Here is a 17,804-nt window from a genome sequence, read left to right as displayed (position 1 = left end):
TGATTAACAAAATCCAGATTATTCTTTTACACCTACATGTTTATTTTTAAAATCCCTTAGGGTGAAAAGGAAACAATGAAGTCAGCTATGAAAATTTCTTTAAAAAATTTTTTTTAGAAAATTTAAATAGTTGTCTAGTATATAATATGCTGAAGTTATACAAAGCTTAAAATAGTATAATTTTCCTCATCCTTTATAATATTTTAAATGCACATTTTTTACCACCTTATCAACTTGAACATTTTTCTTAGCATTCACATTTCTGAAGGCTCATCTAGCATTAACAATACCACAGATAACTGTGATTAACAGCTATAAGCACACATAACATTATAGGGAGTATCTATATTTGTTAAATATTTAATTCTTACTGCCCCCCAGGATGATTTTTGAGATTTAAACTCAAATTGTTAAGATTTCTTAGGTTTTTAAATTTTGGAAATAATTCAAATATACAAAAATTAAAAATCTCACAGAAACTCATGTATCCTCTTTAACAGAATTTAAGATATTAGCTTCACCATACTTTCTTTGGAGTTTTTTTTCTTATGAAAGAAGACACTGGAGAGTAATATTGCTCAAGCCCCTTTATCTCATTTCTTTCTCCTCCCTTTCTTCCCAGAGGTAACTACTACCTTAAGGTCAATTTGCATAACTCTTATACATGTTTTTATATTTTTACTATATTTATAACCACAAACAAGATTTAATTTTATTTGGAGAGTTTTAAAAACTTCCAAAAATGGTATTGTGTTTGGTATATACATAAAATAGAATATTATTCAGTCTTAAAAAGGAATGAAATTCTGGTACATACAACAACATGGATGAATCATAAAGACATTAGGTTAAATGAAATAAGCCAGACACAAAAAGACAAATACTGTATGATACCCCTTATATGAGGTACCCAGAATAGCCAAATTCATAGAGACAGAAAGTAGAATAGTAGTCACCAAGGGATGGGCAGGTAAGGGTGCTGAGTTTCAGCTAAGGATGATGAAAAAGTTTTGGAAATGAACAGTGGTGATTGTTGCACAATATGAATGTACTTAATACCACTGAACTGTACACTTAAAAAAGGTTAAAATGGGCAATTTTATGTTTAATTTCACCACACCAAAAGAAAAAAGAAAAAAAAATGATATCATGCGGTACATACACTTTTAGATATGTGTTTCTTTACTCAATATTATATTTTTGGTATTTATCTATGTTGATAAATTATTTCTAGTCCATTCATTTTAACTGCTGCATAACGTTCCATTTTATAAATAAAACAAATTTGTCTCTATCACTGAAAATTGTCAACTAGGCTATAAAAGTTTTTCATTATTTTAAACAAAGTTGCAACAAATAATGTACATATCTCTTTGACCATGAATGACACTGGATCTCTGAATTACAGGGTATGTATAACTTCACATTGCCAAGACATGACACATTGCTTACCCAAACAGCTGTAACAAATTTACTCTCCCACAACATTATTTAGGTTCCCATTTTCCCACGTCCTTGACAATACTAAGTATTAACTTTGCCAGTCTCACAGGTATTGGCGTGTCTTGCTTTAATTTGAGATTCTCTGACACTAAAGTAAGACTGAAAACTCTCATAAATTTCTTGGCCAATTGGATTTTTTTCTTTTGTGAATTGCCTGTTCATGAGCTAATATATCTTATATCTGGAACCTCTGCATTCATCCTCACTTATTAACTAGACTTAAAACCTGTTGCTTTTCTCTGGTTCTCTCGACATTGAATATACGTAGTTCTCAGAGCTTAAGACATTACTTAGAATGATGCTTGTCTTTCATTACAATTAGCATGTTTGACCTACATTTTTTATTAAAAGGAAAAAAGACATTACATTTTGGATTCTCCTTACTTGAAGGATATAAGTATTATCGGGTTACACTAGGATTTTACCTTGTTATTCAGTGAACTTGCTGACAAAGACTGAGGCTTGCATTTCAAGGACATACATGATAGCTCACTAAATAAGACTAACAAGTAATAGCCACTAATTTTACATACAGTTTACTATGTACAGCAAGGTGCTAAGCCATTTATACGTAGTGTCTTTTTAATCTTCAAGAAAAGAAATCTATTTTAGTATGTACTGCTACTATTCTCATTTTACAGATGAAACTGAGGCTTACAAAGGCTAAGTAATTTGCCCAAGATCCCAAAGATTTTTAGTAATAAAGCTAAGAAGATTCATATCTAGGTCTTTGTGATACATTCTCTTTTTTAACCATTGTACTTTGCTGTCATCTATTTTCTTTCTTTCTTTTTTTTTTTAATTTATTGAATCAAAACCGATTATACATATTTTGGCGGTTGAACATTGAGATATGTTGATTAAATCAATATTACTAGCATATATATTGTTACAAATCCTAATTATTCTTTAAATCAATATTACTAGCATATATATTGTTACAAATCCTAATTATTCTTTAAATCAATATTACTAGCATATATATTGTTACAAATCCTAATTATTCTTTAAATCAATATTACTAGCATATATATTGTTACAAATCCTAATTATTCTTTAAATCAATATTACTAGCATATATATTGTTACAAATCCCCTCTAATTGCCCTAGATTTCTTCTCTCCTTCTGAAACAATACTGGTTACTCTGTTAATTTGTTGCCTAGATAATCTGTCCGATACTGAGAGATGTGATCAGGTCCCCCAATACTATCATAGAGCATATGCTTCTTCTGTCACTCTGAAATGGGTTTTGTGGAAAGAGACATCCTCTTCCTTTCTTTGTCTCTGTTGGTGACTCTCCTTGTGTGAATGCACTCCAGTGGCTGGCAGACCATCTATGTGGTGGTTGTGGCGTCTAGCCACTTTTGCAGCAGCCTGGTTATTGTGGTGGCTGTGGTGGACCACCCACGTGGAGGTGCTGTTTTTGGTATGCTCCTTGGCACTGGTGGTATGCCTGGCTGTGGGTTGTGTTTGACCCCCTTCTCCATGCCTGTGTTCCCTGGGCAGGCCCGAAGGCGCCAGCGTGGTGTGCCTGGTTATGGGAGGAGGGTCTGGTACCTGGCTCCATGCCTCAGCTCACTGGGCAGGACCCAAGGCACTGGCTTGGTGTGCCTGGTTGTGGGAGAGAGGTCTGGTCCCCTTCTCCATGCCTCAGGACCCTAAGCAGGCCCTGAGGTATGGGCGTGTTGTGCCTGGTTGTGGGAGAGAGATCCGGTCCCCTTCTCCATGCCCTGGGTCCCAGGGTGGGCTCCAAGGCACTGGCATGGTGTGCCTGGTTGTGGGAGGGTGGTCCAGTCCCCTTCTCCATGCCCTGGGCCCCTGGGTGGGCCCTGAAGCACTGGCTTGGTGTGCCAGGTTGTGGGAGGGGGGTCCAGTCCCCTTCTCCATGTCTCGGGTTCCCGGGCTGGCCCCAAGGCATTGGTACAGTTTGCCTGGAAGCAGGAGTGGGGTCTGGTCCCTGGATCCAAGCCTCCGGTTCCCAGGCAGGCCCCAAGGTGCTGGTGGTGTGCCTGGGCCGGAACTAATTCTTTGTCCTTTACCTCTAACATGGGGGAACTTCCTGTGGGAACCAGTACTTGAGCTGTGTGGTTGTTTAAATTGCTACTTTGCTGCTGTTTCCCTAGGGAAGGCTTTTTGTGCAGCTCAAGGTTTAATGGTTGATCTTGTAGGTACTTCCGGCTCTCCAGAGACCCAGCGGATCTGTGTTGTGTAGAAACTCTGATCTGGGCCTGAGTTTTTTCATCAAACTGCAACCCATGCAATTCTGCATTCCTGACCAGTCTCCTCTGAGTGGTCCTGTGCTGATGGGGGGCAGGTCGGCTGTCCTTGCTGTGCCCCAGTGTTCCCCTGGTGTTCCCATGTTGTCCACCACCTGTGCTTCAGATACTTCCCATGGGACGGGCCCTGCCTGGTCCCTTGTGATGACTCACCAGCCTCTGAGTGGCTCCCTTTTTTCAGTTGTTCTGGCTCCTCGCTCCTGCGTGGGCCCACCTATTAGTGGTCTTGCTGTCCTGGGGGCCACCAAGGCCCTCTTCTCTCCTGCGGCCTCCAACAAACTCCATCTGAAGGGCACAGCTGCAGCTTCTGCCAGCTCCAGCCTTAAAGCAGCCGCAGCCCGAAACGCTCAGAGCAGCTTTTTCTTTCTAGTTTCTCCTACCTTCATGAACTCTGTAGGTCTCTCCTCCTCTTCCCTGAGCTCTAGCGGCCCCAGCTTGGCTGATGTTACATTTTTATAGTTGTAAATTTGGTTGATTTGTGGGAGAGAGTGACGCTGGGAACCATCTATTCCGCCATCTTGACTGGAACCCCTCTCTGTCATCTATTTTCTAAATACACAAATGGCATCAGAAGAACATTTCCTAGGGTCTTAGGCAACCTATTTTAATTCCCTAGACATACAGTAAAAGTTTACTATTTGGAACAAATTGGGGAAAAGGAATGAGATGTTCTGAATCAGCTGTACATTTTAGAAAACCCAAATAGGTCAAGAGGACTTTAGGAAATGAGCTCTACATAACAGAGAAGAAAGATCTTGAATTGGTGTATCAGTTATCTAGAGGAAACAAATTCTAGAGGAAAGTAAATTTTTCTAAGTTACTAAGTTTTTTCTTAAGAATCTTAATTATTCTCTCAAAGATCCTATTTACCCAATGGATTTACTTGTTTAATTACATTAGATAGAAAAATTCAACCTAGCCACTACCCTAAGCATTAAAAATTCTGTATTAGCAGAGACCTAACTAATCAGATTTTACTGAACATCATTCCAAGAATCCATATAATTAAAAAATTTAATATATGCATCAAAATGAGAGTATAATAAGCAGAATATCAAGGCACGAAGAAAAGAACAATAGACAACAGTAGAATTTACCAGGGCATGAATAATCTCATGTTTTACTGTGGACAGCATCCCAACAAACTCCTGAGGCTGGGTAGAGATCATATTTGGACACAGGTTAGCATATCCTGCTATTGGCCTGTTAAAATAGACATTGAATTTTTAAATTATATTCCAGAACAATATTTATTACAATATTTACTAACCTATTCTTCTCTATCAAAAACTGCTCAAGGACAGAAAAATCTTTGCTAAACACCAAATGTAATTTTGTACCATAACAGCTAAATTTTACTATCTTTTACCTTAAAGACATGTACTCTCTGCTTTCCTATGGCATGGCAAATCAATACCTGTTTCCACAAAAGGACACAGTCAATTGATTATACTTTACTGTGAATTTTAAAAATGTCAATATAATACCAGAAAAGGAAAGAATTGAAAAACAAATTCTATTTTACTTACAAAACTCATATTTAACTTTAGCATTTCACTATATTTACAGGTACAGAGACAGGTAGAGAGGGAAACCAGACATAGAACAAGGCAGTAAGCAAATCATTCAGGTTGCTAAAAGTTGCTGAAACTTTTCTCCATCTTACTAGTTCCCTTCTCCTGCCCCAACACTGCCTACATTCACATAAAGATTTTTACCTTTCTATCATCTTCTTTCAAATTCTACACCCTCTAGAATCTACAGAATTCTAAGTCTCTCTGTGTGCCTAAACCTAATAGTCCAAGAGCAGATAGGACCCAGAGTTCAGAGTAATTCAGTCAGTTCCACCATGCACCTACCTGTCTTTCAAAAGCTGTGGCAAACAGACAATGAGAAGGAAGCTCAAGGTCCTTTCTCCCACCACTACCTTAACATTTTACCATAGAAATACCACAAACCTTGCCCAGTTATAATTGCCTGTTTACAAAGAACATTTACCTTATTTTAATCAGAAAATACAGTACCTTTCCTCATACTTGATAGCAACAGACTCACACTTAGAAAAAGTATGAATATAGCACGCTGGCCAGTTAGCTCAGCTGGTAAGTTGTTATAACACCAAGGTCAAGGGTTCAGATCCTTGCCCAGCCACCCCCTCCAAAAAAAGTATGAATATAATTCACTCATCAAAACATTGCCACAGTGAACTCTGAAATATAAAATGGATGTCACTGCCAGACCAAAACCCTTCAGGGACTTCCTACTGTACTTAGAATAAAACAGACTTGTCTGCCTCTCCAAGCACTTGTCCTCCAACACAGTGTCCACTGAAGTGGCTTCAGACAGCAACAGGTACACACAGCTTCTTCCTACACAAGCTCTTTCCTCCACTTCTTTATTTGGCTAAAACCTATCAATGCTCAGACCACAGATAAAATTTCACTTTTTCAAAGAGGGCTTCCTTGCCCAATTGACCTAAATGATGTTTCCCCCTTTTGTTCTCTTTTATCAGCATTGCTTTTTTTCTACAAAGTATATGCCACATTTTGAAATCACACACTTATTTGCAAGCATATTTAACTAATATCTGTCTCCCTCTGTAATCTGTAAATTCCACATGGCAGGTATACATATCTATTTTATTCACCTAGTCTGTTAGCAAAATATTAGGCAACCATATATTCATGGGATGAGTTAACGCAACACAGCAGTTTTGAAGGAAAGTTTTACTCCTTTCCAAAAGATTCAAAAAGAACAACTGAAGATACTGCTCTTTCTCCCAACATCAACACTCTTTTCAGAAGAAACCGAAATCTTCCCCCAGATTTAAGCAAACATATATGAGTAGCTTCATATTCACTTTTACAAAGAACACTTATTCTTTTAGCTACTCATTCAGAGCAAATGTGAATCAAATATTAAAGTGCTATAAATAAACAGCAGTGCAATGAAACTGAAGGATGCCTCTCTGATATGGGATTGTTATCTGCGTGACTCTTGTGCTGAATTCTCTCACCAAAAGACAATTAGATACTTTAGGTACTTTCAGCATTATCAGATGCTGAAATGAGATTAACTAATCTAGGCCCAACTCAACCAGGAATTTTATATCCTTCCCCTTACTTCCCAAGGGAAGTCACTCTGTATCTAACACATCAAATTCATTTTAATGTGTCTTTTATAATAAAAGTAATAAAAACTCATTGTAAAAAGGTATATATTCAAACAATATGGAAATTTTTTTTTTTTTTTTTGTCTTTTTTGTCTTTTTTCCGTGTCCGGCAATGGATCGCAACCCTCAGTGTTGCCCCCGTACCGGACCGGGGACCGGCAACGGGATCGCAAGCCTCGGCGTTGCTCCCGCGCCTCGCTCAGCCAGTGAGCGGGAACTGGTCTGCATATGGGATCCGAACCCTCGGACGGGAGCGCCGCCGCGCTTCCCAAGCGGCGCACCATCCAGTGCGCCACCGGGCCGGCCCTGGAAATATTTTTTTTAAAAAAGAAATAATTCTCTGTTTTATACCATACCCCCACTAAATTCTACTATCAGAGGTAACTACTACAACAATTTGGTGCAAGTCGTATAACTTCGTATAATGTATGCTATACGAAGTTATTACGGATCGCAACCCTCAGTGCTGCCCCCGGTCGCAACGGGATCGCAAGCCTCGGTGTTGCTCCCGCGCCTCACTCAGCCAGCGAGCGGGAACCGGTCTGTATATGGGATCCGAACCCTCGGACGGGAGCGCCGCCGCGCTTCCCAAGCGGCGCACCATCCAGTGCGCCACCGGGCCGGCCCTGGAAATATTTTTTTTAAAAAAGAAATAATTCTCTGTTTTATACCATACCCCCACTAAATTCTACTATCAGAGGTAACTACTACAACAATTTGGTGTGCATTATTTCTACAGTGACTGGCCATCCAGGTTTGTCCAGGACTGAGGTGTTTCCTGGGATGTGAGACTTTTAGCGTTAAAACCAGGGCAAATTGAGATGATCGGTCATACACTGCTTAACCACAGGGATATATTCTAAGAAATGTGTTGTTATGTGATTTTGTCATTGTGCAAACATCACAGAATATACTTACATAAACCTAAATAGTATAACCTAGTACCCCCTAGGCTATACATAGGCTATTGCTCTAACCACCATTGTATATGTGGTCAATCGCTGATCCAACATCCTTATGCAGTGCATGACTGTTTAGATTTTTAAGCAAATAGGGAATCATACTATGTACACTATTTTTGCACTTGACTTGGTTTATCTGACACTTAACAGTTTATTTAAAATGAGATTTTGTGTGTGTATGTGTACATGCAATCCATATCATTTAGTTCAAATTAAGATAACCATGATTTTGCAGTGCTATTATGAAGGTATATTTCTCAAAGACATCTAACTTTAAGAAAGTATCTTACTTTATCAAGTAATTTATCATTCATTTAGCAGTTCAAACACCACATTTCCTTGACACTGAGACAACACTAATTATAAGACATCATAAATTTAATAACAGCTTCTCCAGAAAAAAGGAACACTAGCACACATATATCTGTAAAAACATATAACACTTTCTTCTGCAGAAACACACTTAATAGTTGATGCTAAACCTTCTGAACATTCAGCCTAAAGATTTTTGAGTTGATTTCACCAATCAACAATTACATAGTATCACGGTAATAGACTACTTTTCATAACACATGCCTTTGATTTTGACCTCCTTAGCAACTTCAGGATTGACAGTACAATTTCCAAGCATATACCAGTGTTGCCTTTCTACTGACTGCCTGGTTCAACTAATTGTTTCATTTTTCTCCTTAAGTGAATTACCATATCAATAGAAGTGAAACAGCTCTGTAAAGTCAGCTTAAATGTTCAACACCTTAGCAATGGTGCTCACATGCACATGAATTAGTCACAAGGGCCTTTCCTAGATTTCTGAATGTTACATACAATCTGTTCTGAGACATGTGGCAATTTCTACTGCCTTTAATTGATCTGTCTGGTATGTGACAGAAAATCTTCTGCATATACAATAACATCATTTCAAGGCTGGGCTGCTTCACTAGGAAAAGCTTTTGAAATCTTTTGTAAATAACAAAGAGGGCTCCGAATTTTTAAGTGAAAACTTGGCTAAATGAAGCACATGTAACAAATGATATGAAAATTAGATGAAAAGTAACATCTTACAGAGTAATGCTAAAATTAAAGATCAAATTGTTTCCTTAGAGAGGTAATTCACCTCTTGACGTATATAGACTTTAGAGTTTGTAAGCAAAAAGAATCTGATAGAAATGGAAAAGGAGTGGTAGGGGGAAAAGCCAAAGGAAGTTTTTCACTTTTCTCTCTTTTATTTCGACTAAAAACTTCATTACCATATAAATAACTGTCCTATTACTGTCCTCCACCCACCCCCCCAAATCCAGGCAGCATGCTATTTCTCACTACTAGAGAGAGAGTCAATCTGGCAACTGCAAGATTCCTGTAGTCTTAACACTTAAAATATAGTTTAAGAGTTCCCATATTAGATCTTGGGAAATAAGTTTCAGAGGAAAGCTTACCTGTCCATTTTTGCTTCCTGCTGACAATAGGCTGCATAAGAGATGATGTTTTCATGGCTGCACCTCTCGGTGGCCAGAGCACCAACATAAAGAACAAAGTCTGCATCCCGGATGCCCTCTTGATTCTGCACGCCCACTGCTTTACAGGGCCACTTACCCTCACGACAGACCCTGCACTGCTGTGCTCATGTCAACAGAAAACCAGACCAGAGACAAGGTTAGCTGCAGTTACATTTAATCTTGTAGTGAATTTAGACTGTAAATATAGTATGATTTAACCTTGATAAATGTTTAGGGATAATAAATAAAAGTCCATACCTCCTTCTCTCTACTCAGTTCCTATCTTTAATTTTGAAAATTCTACTTTATATAAAATGATCATAAATCTATAATCTCAATTAAAACAAATGATTGCTACTTATAAAGGTCAATGAACGGGGATGCCGAAAAGGCAAAAATAGAAAAGGTTTTAAAACCCTGAAACTAGTTGAAAGGACTTCCCTATACGTATTTTTTTGCAACTACCTTTAAATCAATAATTACTTCAAACTTAATTAATAAAAAACATTTTATCTAATGAAAATATATTTCATATTATAAAGTAATTCATGTATCTTGTTAAAGATTCAGGCAATAGGGGCTGGCTGGTTAGCTCTGTTGGTTACAGCACGGTACTATACCAAGGTCAAGGATTCGGACCCCCATAGCAGCCAGCAGCCAAAAAATAAAAATAAAAATAAAAATTTCGGATTATACAGAAGTATATAAGGTGAAAGTTAAAGTCATCTTGTGATACTACCCTTGTTTCTAGTTTTGTAAGCATATCTTATTTGCCTTTTTAACATTTGCTTTTTAGAAAACTGCTACTACCAAAATTCCTAAACAACCATAATCTCCAAATCATAAATAGAAAGACCAGAAAATTGTGATTTTGTTTTTTTAGGTATAAGCAAAGCTTGTAGAGGAAAAGACAAAAATGGAAGTTCCCATTTCATTTAATAGAAAGTACATATTGTTTACTCTTGCTTCTCTAACATGTGAACTTATAATTTTTAAATTCAATTACTGTACTTTAACCTATTGTTAGTGTTACAAAAAGTTGTGATTTTTAAGCATTCTTTCCCATGATTACTATTTAATTAAAAAAAAAAAATCAGAACCCCCAAGAAGTACACAGCAGAATTTGGAAGAGCCAAGAGAATTAAAAACAACAAACAATACTTTAGGAAAAAAGCAAACGAGTCTTAAAATACCTAGGTATATCTTGGGAAGAGAGATGGGTATGTAATTAACAATTTGTTTTAATTTTTAGACATGTCCCTAAAACTCTATACTGTTAAGAAATTTGAGAATAGAAATGAAAGTCCAGCAAGCTAGCTGTACTGGTGCCAACATATAGGGTTACAAAAGCGTTTACTAAACTTCAAATACCTAAAGAAAATACTTGTAAGATAAACTTAATGTAACTATACGTTTAACTTTGGTTATAAAGCCACTATTCAGTAATGCATTTATTTTCTGTAAGTAATGAAAGAACACAGCTAAATAGAGAAAAAAAGCTATTGCAATAATCATATTTTTCAGATTTATATGTATAATAAATTGGCTTTCTGGTATATGTATTTAAAAAATTTTTTTTTCTGATACAAATATTAGATGATCAAAATGAAAAACCAGAACATCACAAAAATACATAACATACCAAAGAAAAGCCCCCCACCCCAACTCTTAAAGAAAACCATATGTTGTTTTTATATATATATTTATTATTTTTTTTTTTTTTGGAAGCTGGCTAGTACAGGGATCAAACCCTGGATCTTGTTATAATTTTTTATTGTATGTGTGTCTATACTTTTGAAATAAAATAGGCTTGTCTACGGCCATACCACCCTGAACGCGCCCGATCTCGACTGAAATAAAATAGGCTAACTACATATACTGATTTGCAACTTTTTCCTCATTTAAGAGTTTAAATATCTTTCCAAGTCAGTACATACAGATTTACTTCACTCTTTAACAACTGCATAGTATTTCATCATATAGTTATACCATAATACCCTAAATAGGCATATTTATAGTTTTGCAAAAAAACCCCTTGAACATATATTACACTGGTATTAGCATTTTTATGGAATAAATTTCTTTTTTTCTTTTTTTTTTCTTTTGGCAGGTGGCTGGTACAGGGATCGAACCCTGGATCTTGGCGTTATCAGCACCATGCTCTAACCAACTGAACAACCAGCCAGCCATCTACGGAACAGATTTCTAGGTTGGGTTGAAGTATACACATTTTTTTATTTTAAGAGAAGTCAAACTGCCATTTTAAAAACTGAGGTATATACCTGCTAAAAGATGTTTTGGAGGATAAAAACAAAGTTCTAAGCTGAACTGAATCAGCAGACCCCCGAGATAAATGAACAAAGTTCTAAGCTGAACTGAATCAGCAGACCCCCGAGATAAATGGGGGGGGGGTAGAGGAGATATCATTAAACTCATTTGAAAAACAATGAAAGAATAAAATTAGCATACTTTTGGTAGAAGAATGAAGCTACTATGCCTTTGAACTTAAGTCAGTGAAAACTTCTTGGTAGTACTCACAGACTCAAAATCTCCCCTATGGTTACCCTAAAGAGTAAAAATATTGATAAGAGGAGGGTGAATTACCTGTAGATGTTCCTCAGGCACTATAACTGGGCCACATTTTGTATGCACTGCACATTCCCCAGTACAATATCTATGAGGATCATTTTCCTTCCGTAGGTATTGGTTTGTGGCACATTGTCTTCATTTCATTTGTACATCAAAATTTAATTGTAAAAATAAAGAAAAGTTCACAGCAGTTAAAAACATGGTAACAAACTGGTAGCTGCTAGATTACTTCATTGATAATGGTTACTATTTTAGTTAAGAAAATAGTCTAAGAAAGAATTTTGGTTCTATGGGAAATTCTCCTGACCTGGGTTTTCAAACACCCAAATACTTCATAAAGCCAATATACTGTAGGCACATGAAGGAGGGAAGAAGGGGATATGGAGAACAGAGGACAGCTACACCCTAGGAAAAGATCTAGTAAGCCTCCTCATAATGGAAAATCAGGGAAAGAATGATTATCCAACAGGTGCTTTGTCCTTTTTAAATATTTTGCATTTTGGTCTCTATGAACAAGCAAAATAAAATATTCTAATGTAAGTTTCATACTTTGTCATATTGGTAGAATGGGGAGGGCAGAGCACAAATGACCAAAGAAAATGATCTGTGTTTTCAATTTAACATACCTGCTAAGTAAGATAGTGCCAGCAGGTCTACGAACCTGAAAAGTCTTCTCTAAATAAGAAATAGCTTGCGGGAAAAGTTTGTTCTAAATAAAAGTTGATTAAAAAAAAAAAAAGCCCAGTCAGAATTATAATCATGAGATAAATTATATTTAAAATACGTAAGCATAAGATATTAATGACTGAGGGGACAAAAGGGAAAAACTTCACAATTCTGGAATACAAATACTAGTCAGTCAAAGGTTGTATGGCAAGTGATACAGAGAAAGCGATTAAAAAGGAAAGAAATTTCCTCGTTTTCTAGTTGAGTTTGGGAAAAGAGCACTAGATGGAAACTTCCTTCTGCACTTCCATTTAAACAGAAAATAGAAAACACAAATCTCAACTATTAATCTAGATTACAACAAATTTGATATTCCAATACAGAAGTAGTTTTTGTTAAGAAAATATTATGTTTAGTTAAACTCACGAATTACTGCAGCCACAGTGAATTGACTTAATGTGTGTGTGTGACCCCATACAGTTAAAAATCTGATGAGGTTAGCACCTCTATAAACAACTTTGGCATATCACACTGTCAGGCCAATTAATCTTCAGGAGAATGAACATTTCTACTAAGAGAATGGTATTCTCAGTGTATTTCAAAACTTGTCTTTTTCGCCCTATCCTCAGCATGCCCTGCTCCCCAAAAACTTGAGCAAGTAAACAAACGAGAAGACTAATTTATTATTTACTTATTTATTTTTTTTGGTGGCTGGCTTATTGGGATCTGAACACATGACCTTGCTGTTATAAGGCTGCAATCTAACCAACTGAACTAATTAGCCAGCCCAAGAAGACTAATTTAAAATCAAATTATAAAACAGGACAACTAATTTTTTTTGAGTAATTTTATCATATATTGGTGATGATGCAAGATCAACACTTACACATTTCTTTTTTAACTCTTCTCAAAGTTTTTTTTTTAACATTTTCATATTTCAAAAAAATTTTTTACTATATGTGTTATTATACAATGTAATCATTTTTGTGGCCCTTTACCAATTTCTCACCAACTTCCCCTTCCCCTCCCAATTTCCCTCCTCTAGTGGCCTCAGTTCCATTCTCTCCTTTTGAAAGTTCACAACATTATTATGATTGCTGTATTTTTCAAAAAAACTAACTTAATATCAAATACTGATAAAGTTTTGGTGAGTGCATCACAAAGACACCTTTGGTGAAATGGCAAATACATTCACTACCAACACCTTTTCTTTAGTCATTCACAAAACAGTCATGTATATATTCTTTATTGAGGTAGAATTTACATACAATAAAATGTACTCAATTTATGTATCCAATTCAATCCATGAGTATCTATTACATACCTTTACAAGATATCTTTTCTCAGGGAGCAACCTGAAAATGATGACATAAAACATAAGAATTGCTACTCTGAGGCAGAGCACTGTTTCATATGTTCAGAGTGTATCTGTAAAAGCCCCAAGAAATGCTGTATGAAAGCATATAATATCTGTTCTCCAAAACTTCACCTTACCTCAGTGAATATTTGAGAGTTTATTCTGTGCCAAAACATGGCCCTAAGCATGATCATATGTAATCTCATTCATTTGGGATGTTAAGGATACAGAAAGTCATCAACTCCTAAAAGCTCTTCGTAAACTACTACAGATTCATAATTTATCTGTTTTCTATACCCCACTTACAGTAAATAAAAATTAGACTACATAATCTCTCTGGTTAATAATTTTGTATATTTTCTTATTATTGTTTACATTAGTATGTCCTCTTATTTTTCCTCCAAGTACTTATTGAGGTGTGCCTTCCAGGTCTATTATTGACCACATCCAAGTAAATCCAAATTTGTTCTGTTTAAATTATTCATGATGTACAGACTTCAAATGTATAAACTCCCATGGCCTTCATATTTTCAGATTTAAAAGGCATTTTCAGCTTAATTTCATCTTGAAGCTACACTAGCCCTTGTTAAGTTCCATCTATGGACTTTTTTTTTTTTTACTTCAGGTAACAGATGAAAATATATTTAATATTTAGATTCATAACAAAAAAAAGATGACAAAATAATGATGTACTTACTCTTCAATACTTTTATCATAGACAGTCTTGATTCTTAAATGCTCATCAGCATCTCTCTTTACAACATGATTTGCCTTGAGATGAACCTTATTTATGACCTGAAAAAAAGGGAATAGATTTGAAAAATATTTTTAAAAGATGAACAGATTAGCTAATTCAGGTCCAAAGTTAAAATTAATGAACTAAGGGCTGGCCCGTGGCTCACTCGGGAGAGTGCGGTGCTGATAACACCAAGGCCACGGGTTCGGATCCTACATAGGGATGGCCGGTTAGCTCACTGGCTGAGCGTGGTGCTGTCAATACCAAGCCAAGGGTTAAGATCCCCTTACCAGTCATCTTAAAAAAAAAAAAATTAATGAACTAAATTTCAAGTGTAGAAAGAAAAAGGTAAAAAATAAAATAATTTAAAAAAAGAAAAAAATATATGTGTAATACCTAGAAAAAAAGTCCCTTGGCTCATATTCCACTGTTTCAGCATTCCTGAAACTCAAACATCTCCCAAGCAAATGTTATCATCTGGTAGGAAACTACTATGAACTTGAGGCACACGACTAACAGCAGCTGCCAAAAAGATTTTAGGTTTCTCTGTCATTTATTTGTGGTTTGTTATACAGATTACAGTTTTGCTGATTTTGAGTTTTCAGAAAATGACAGGAAGAGACCAAAAATATCTTAAATTACTCCAAAAGAGGACAAAAATTTCCTTACAAAAGAGTGTTTTGCTTTGAATTTTTTCTCCAGTTCTCATTTACATGATTTTTTCAGGGAGGAATAAAAGAGAATAAGAAAGGTCTCAGCTGTATCAATACTTTGTATAACTCTTAAAATTCAGAAAAAAAGGCCGGCCCGGTAGCGCACTCGGTAGAGTGCGGCACTTGGGAGCGCAGCGGCGCTCCCACCAAGGGTTTGGATCCCATATAGAGACCGGTCCGCTCGCTGGTTGAGCACGGTGTGGGCGCGACACCGAGGGTTGCAATCCCGTTACCAGTCACGAAAAAAGACAAAAAAAAAAATTCAGAAAAAAATTATGTTAGCTAAACTAAAAGTAAGCTATACACTATCTCTTTCTTATAACCACAGTAATGAACAGTCACATTTTTGTTCTTCTACTATTTCGAAGATTTATACAAGGAAAATACAAGGGTGCTTCCAGAAGTTCATGGAAAGATTCATATTATCTTTTTCAATTCTATTTTTCCATGAACTTTTGGGAGTACCTTGTAGAATTTTATATTTATAGAAAAACAACTACACTGCATACTTTTGGTTGAATAATATAACAGTCATAAATTTCCACAATATCTATTGCCTATTCTACTATAATGGCCTGATATCCTTCACTTCCAGTCTTTCCCCCATTCCATTCTAACCCCTATCCCCAGGTAACAGATTATTTTACAGCCAGTAAAAAGCCATCAGTAATGTCTGAGCACAGCAAAGGGATATGCTTTTCCCAGCTGCGTTTTAGCAAACCTGCAGTCTAAAATCCTTAAGTTAATATTCAAAGCCCTCCAGAAGCCAGTGGTTAAGGATTTGGATTCTAGAATTAGATTCTTAGCTCCACAACTTGCTGACTCTGTGATCTGAGGCAAGTTACATAACTTCTCTGGGACCAAGCTTTCTCATATGTAAAATGAGTAACACTACATGTTAATATATGTAAATCTGACTGACATAAAATAAATGCTCAAAAAATGTTCACTGCTATCATTAAAACCACTTCTCCCACCTGTCTCCAAACAGACTGAACTATTCAGTATTTAGTGAACACAAATTGTGATTTCTTGCTTCTTCACTTGTTCATGTCACTGCTCAAGCTTGCTTATGCTTTTCCCTCCATGGAATAGTCTTTCCTTCTACTTCCTTAAGTTAGAATCTTCCTCCTCCAGCATGAAGAATGTAGAACATGAAAAGAACTCTGAAACATTCCCAAGATCCTCTCTGACAGAAATAATCTCTCCTACCTTTGACTTCTACAGTACTACTTTCACAGCACATCATTACCTAGACTGTACTGTAGTTAATTATATACTTTTCTAAACTGCTCTATAATCTACAATGCCTAAAACACAAACATATATCAATCAACCCTCGAAAACTAAAAGTATAAAGAAAATGCAATGAGAAACAGAATAGTAATTTTTCAGGATGAATTTAACTATAAACCAATAACACTAATGAAATGAATATGCAAACTTGATAAATTATATAAACCATCAAAACTTTTATGTCTATAATATAGCAAAAATAAATAACAGAGTTAAGATTCAAAAAGAATTCAACACATAAGCCCAAACTAACAATATTAAAAAAACAAAAACCAAAAAAACCAATATTCATTCATTTAAACATATATTGCATGCCTTCACATGCAAGGCACTGTGATAGGCACTTAGATGCAAATATAAAGCATACAGTCCTTGACCTTAAGAAGCTGAAAGTTAATGAAGGACAAATATAGTTGGCCCTCCAATGTATGTGGGTTTGAAAGACATCTACTTACAGATCCAAGAAGTTGTGAACCTCAAGCTTTTTGTTTGCTAACAAAAACCAAAAACCCCAACACCCAGCTACATCACAAACTTCTGAAATCCAAAAATAAAGAGAACATTTTGAAAGCAATGAGAGAAAACAACACATTATATACAGGCAGAGTAGAGAAGTACAAATGGCACTGACTTCTCATCAAGACAAATGAAGTCCAGAAGACAATGGAACAAATAGTTAAAGGGCTAAAAGAAAGACGTTCAACACAGAAATCTATATACATAAAAACTACCCTTCAAAAATGAAGAGGAAATAAAGACATTTCAGACAAATGAAAACAGACAGAATTCATCACCAGTAAAACTACACTACAGGAAACGCTAAAGGAAGTTCTTCATATTCATAGAAATAACAATAGATGGTAACTTGGTTCTGTAGGTAAAAATGAAGACCACTGGAAATGGTAAATATGTGAGTATATATAAAAGACTGTTGGGGGCCGGCCCGGTGGTGCACTGCTACAGTGCGCCACTTGGGAGCACGGCGGCGCTCCCGCCGAGGGTTCGGATCCCACATACAGACCAGCCGCTCACTGGCTGA

At 36.3% G+C, this 17,804-nt stretch overlaps 1 protein-coding gene across 3 annotated transcripts in view; it reads right to left on the bottom strand.

Moving 5' to 3' along the window:
* Positions 1–17,804, bottom strand: part of LMLN (leishmanolysin-like (metallopeptidase M8 family)) — an 81,029-nt gene that overhangs the window by 50,566 nt on the left and 12,659 nt on the right. For all 3 annotated transcript variants that reach the window (XR_550346.1, XM_008570711.1, XM_008570712.1), the window contains exons 2-7: positions 14,718–14,815; positions 13,988–14,018; positions 12,624–12,706; positions 12,013–12,130; positions 9,349–9,527; positions 4,879–4,984 (exon numbers count right to left, since the gene is read on the bottom strand). Coding sequence is in view for 2 of the 3 variants with exons in the window: in XM_008570711.1 (XP_008568933.1) it covers positions 4,879–4,984; positions 9,349–9,527; positions 12,013–12,130; positions 12,624–12,706; positions 13,988–14,018; positions 14,718–14,815 (615 nt within the window). In the remaining variant the exon portion in view is untranslated. The remainder of the gene's footprint in view (positions 1–4,878; positions 4,985–9,348; positions 9,528–12,012; positions 12,131–12,623; positions 12,707–13,987; positions 14,019–14,717; positions 14,816–17,804) is intronic.

Source organism: Galeopterus variegatus, unplaced genomic scaffold, assembly GCF_000696425.1.
Source record: "Galeopterus variegatus unplaced genomic scaffold, G_variegatus-3.0.2 Scaffold624, whole genome shotgun sequence".
NCBI classification, from domain to species: domain Eukaryota; kingdom Metazoa; phylum Chordata; class Mammalia; order Dermoptera; family Cynocephalidae; genus Galeopterus; species Galeopterus variegatus.
This window is presented reverse-complemented; position numbering and strand designations above follow the sequence as displayed.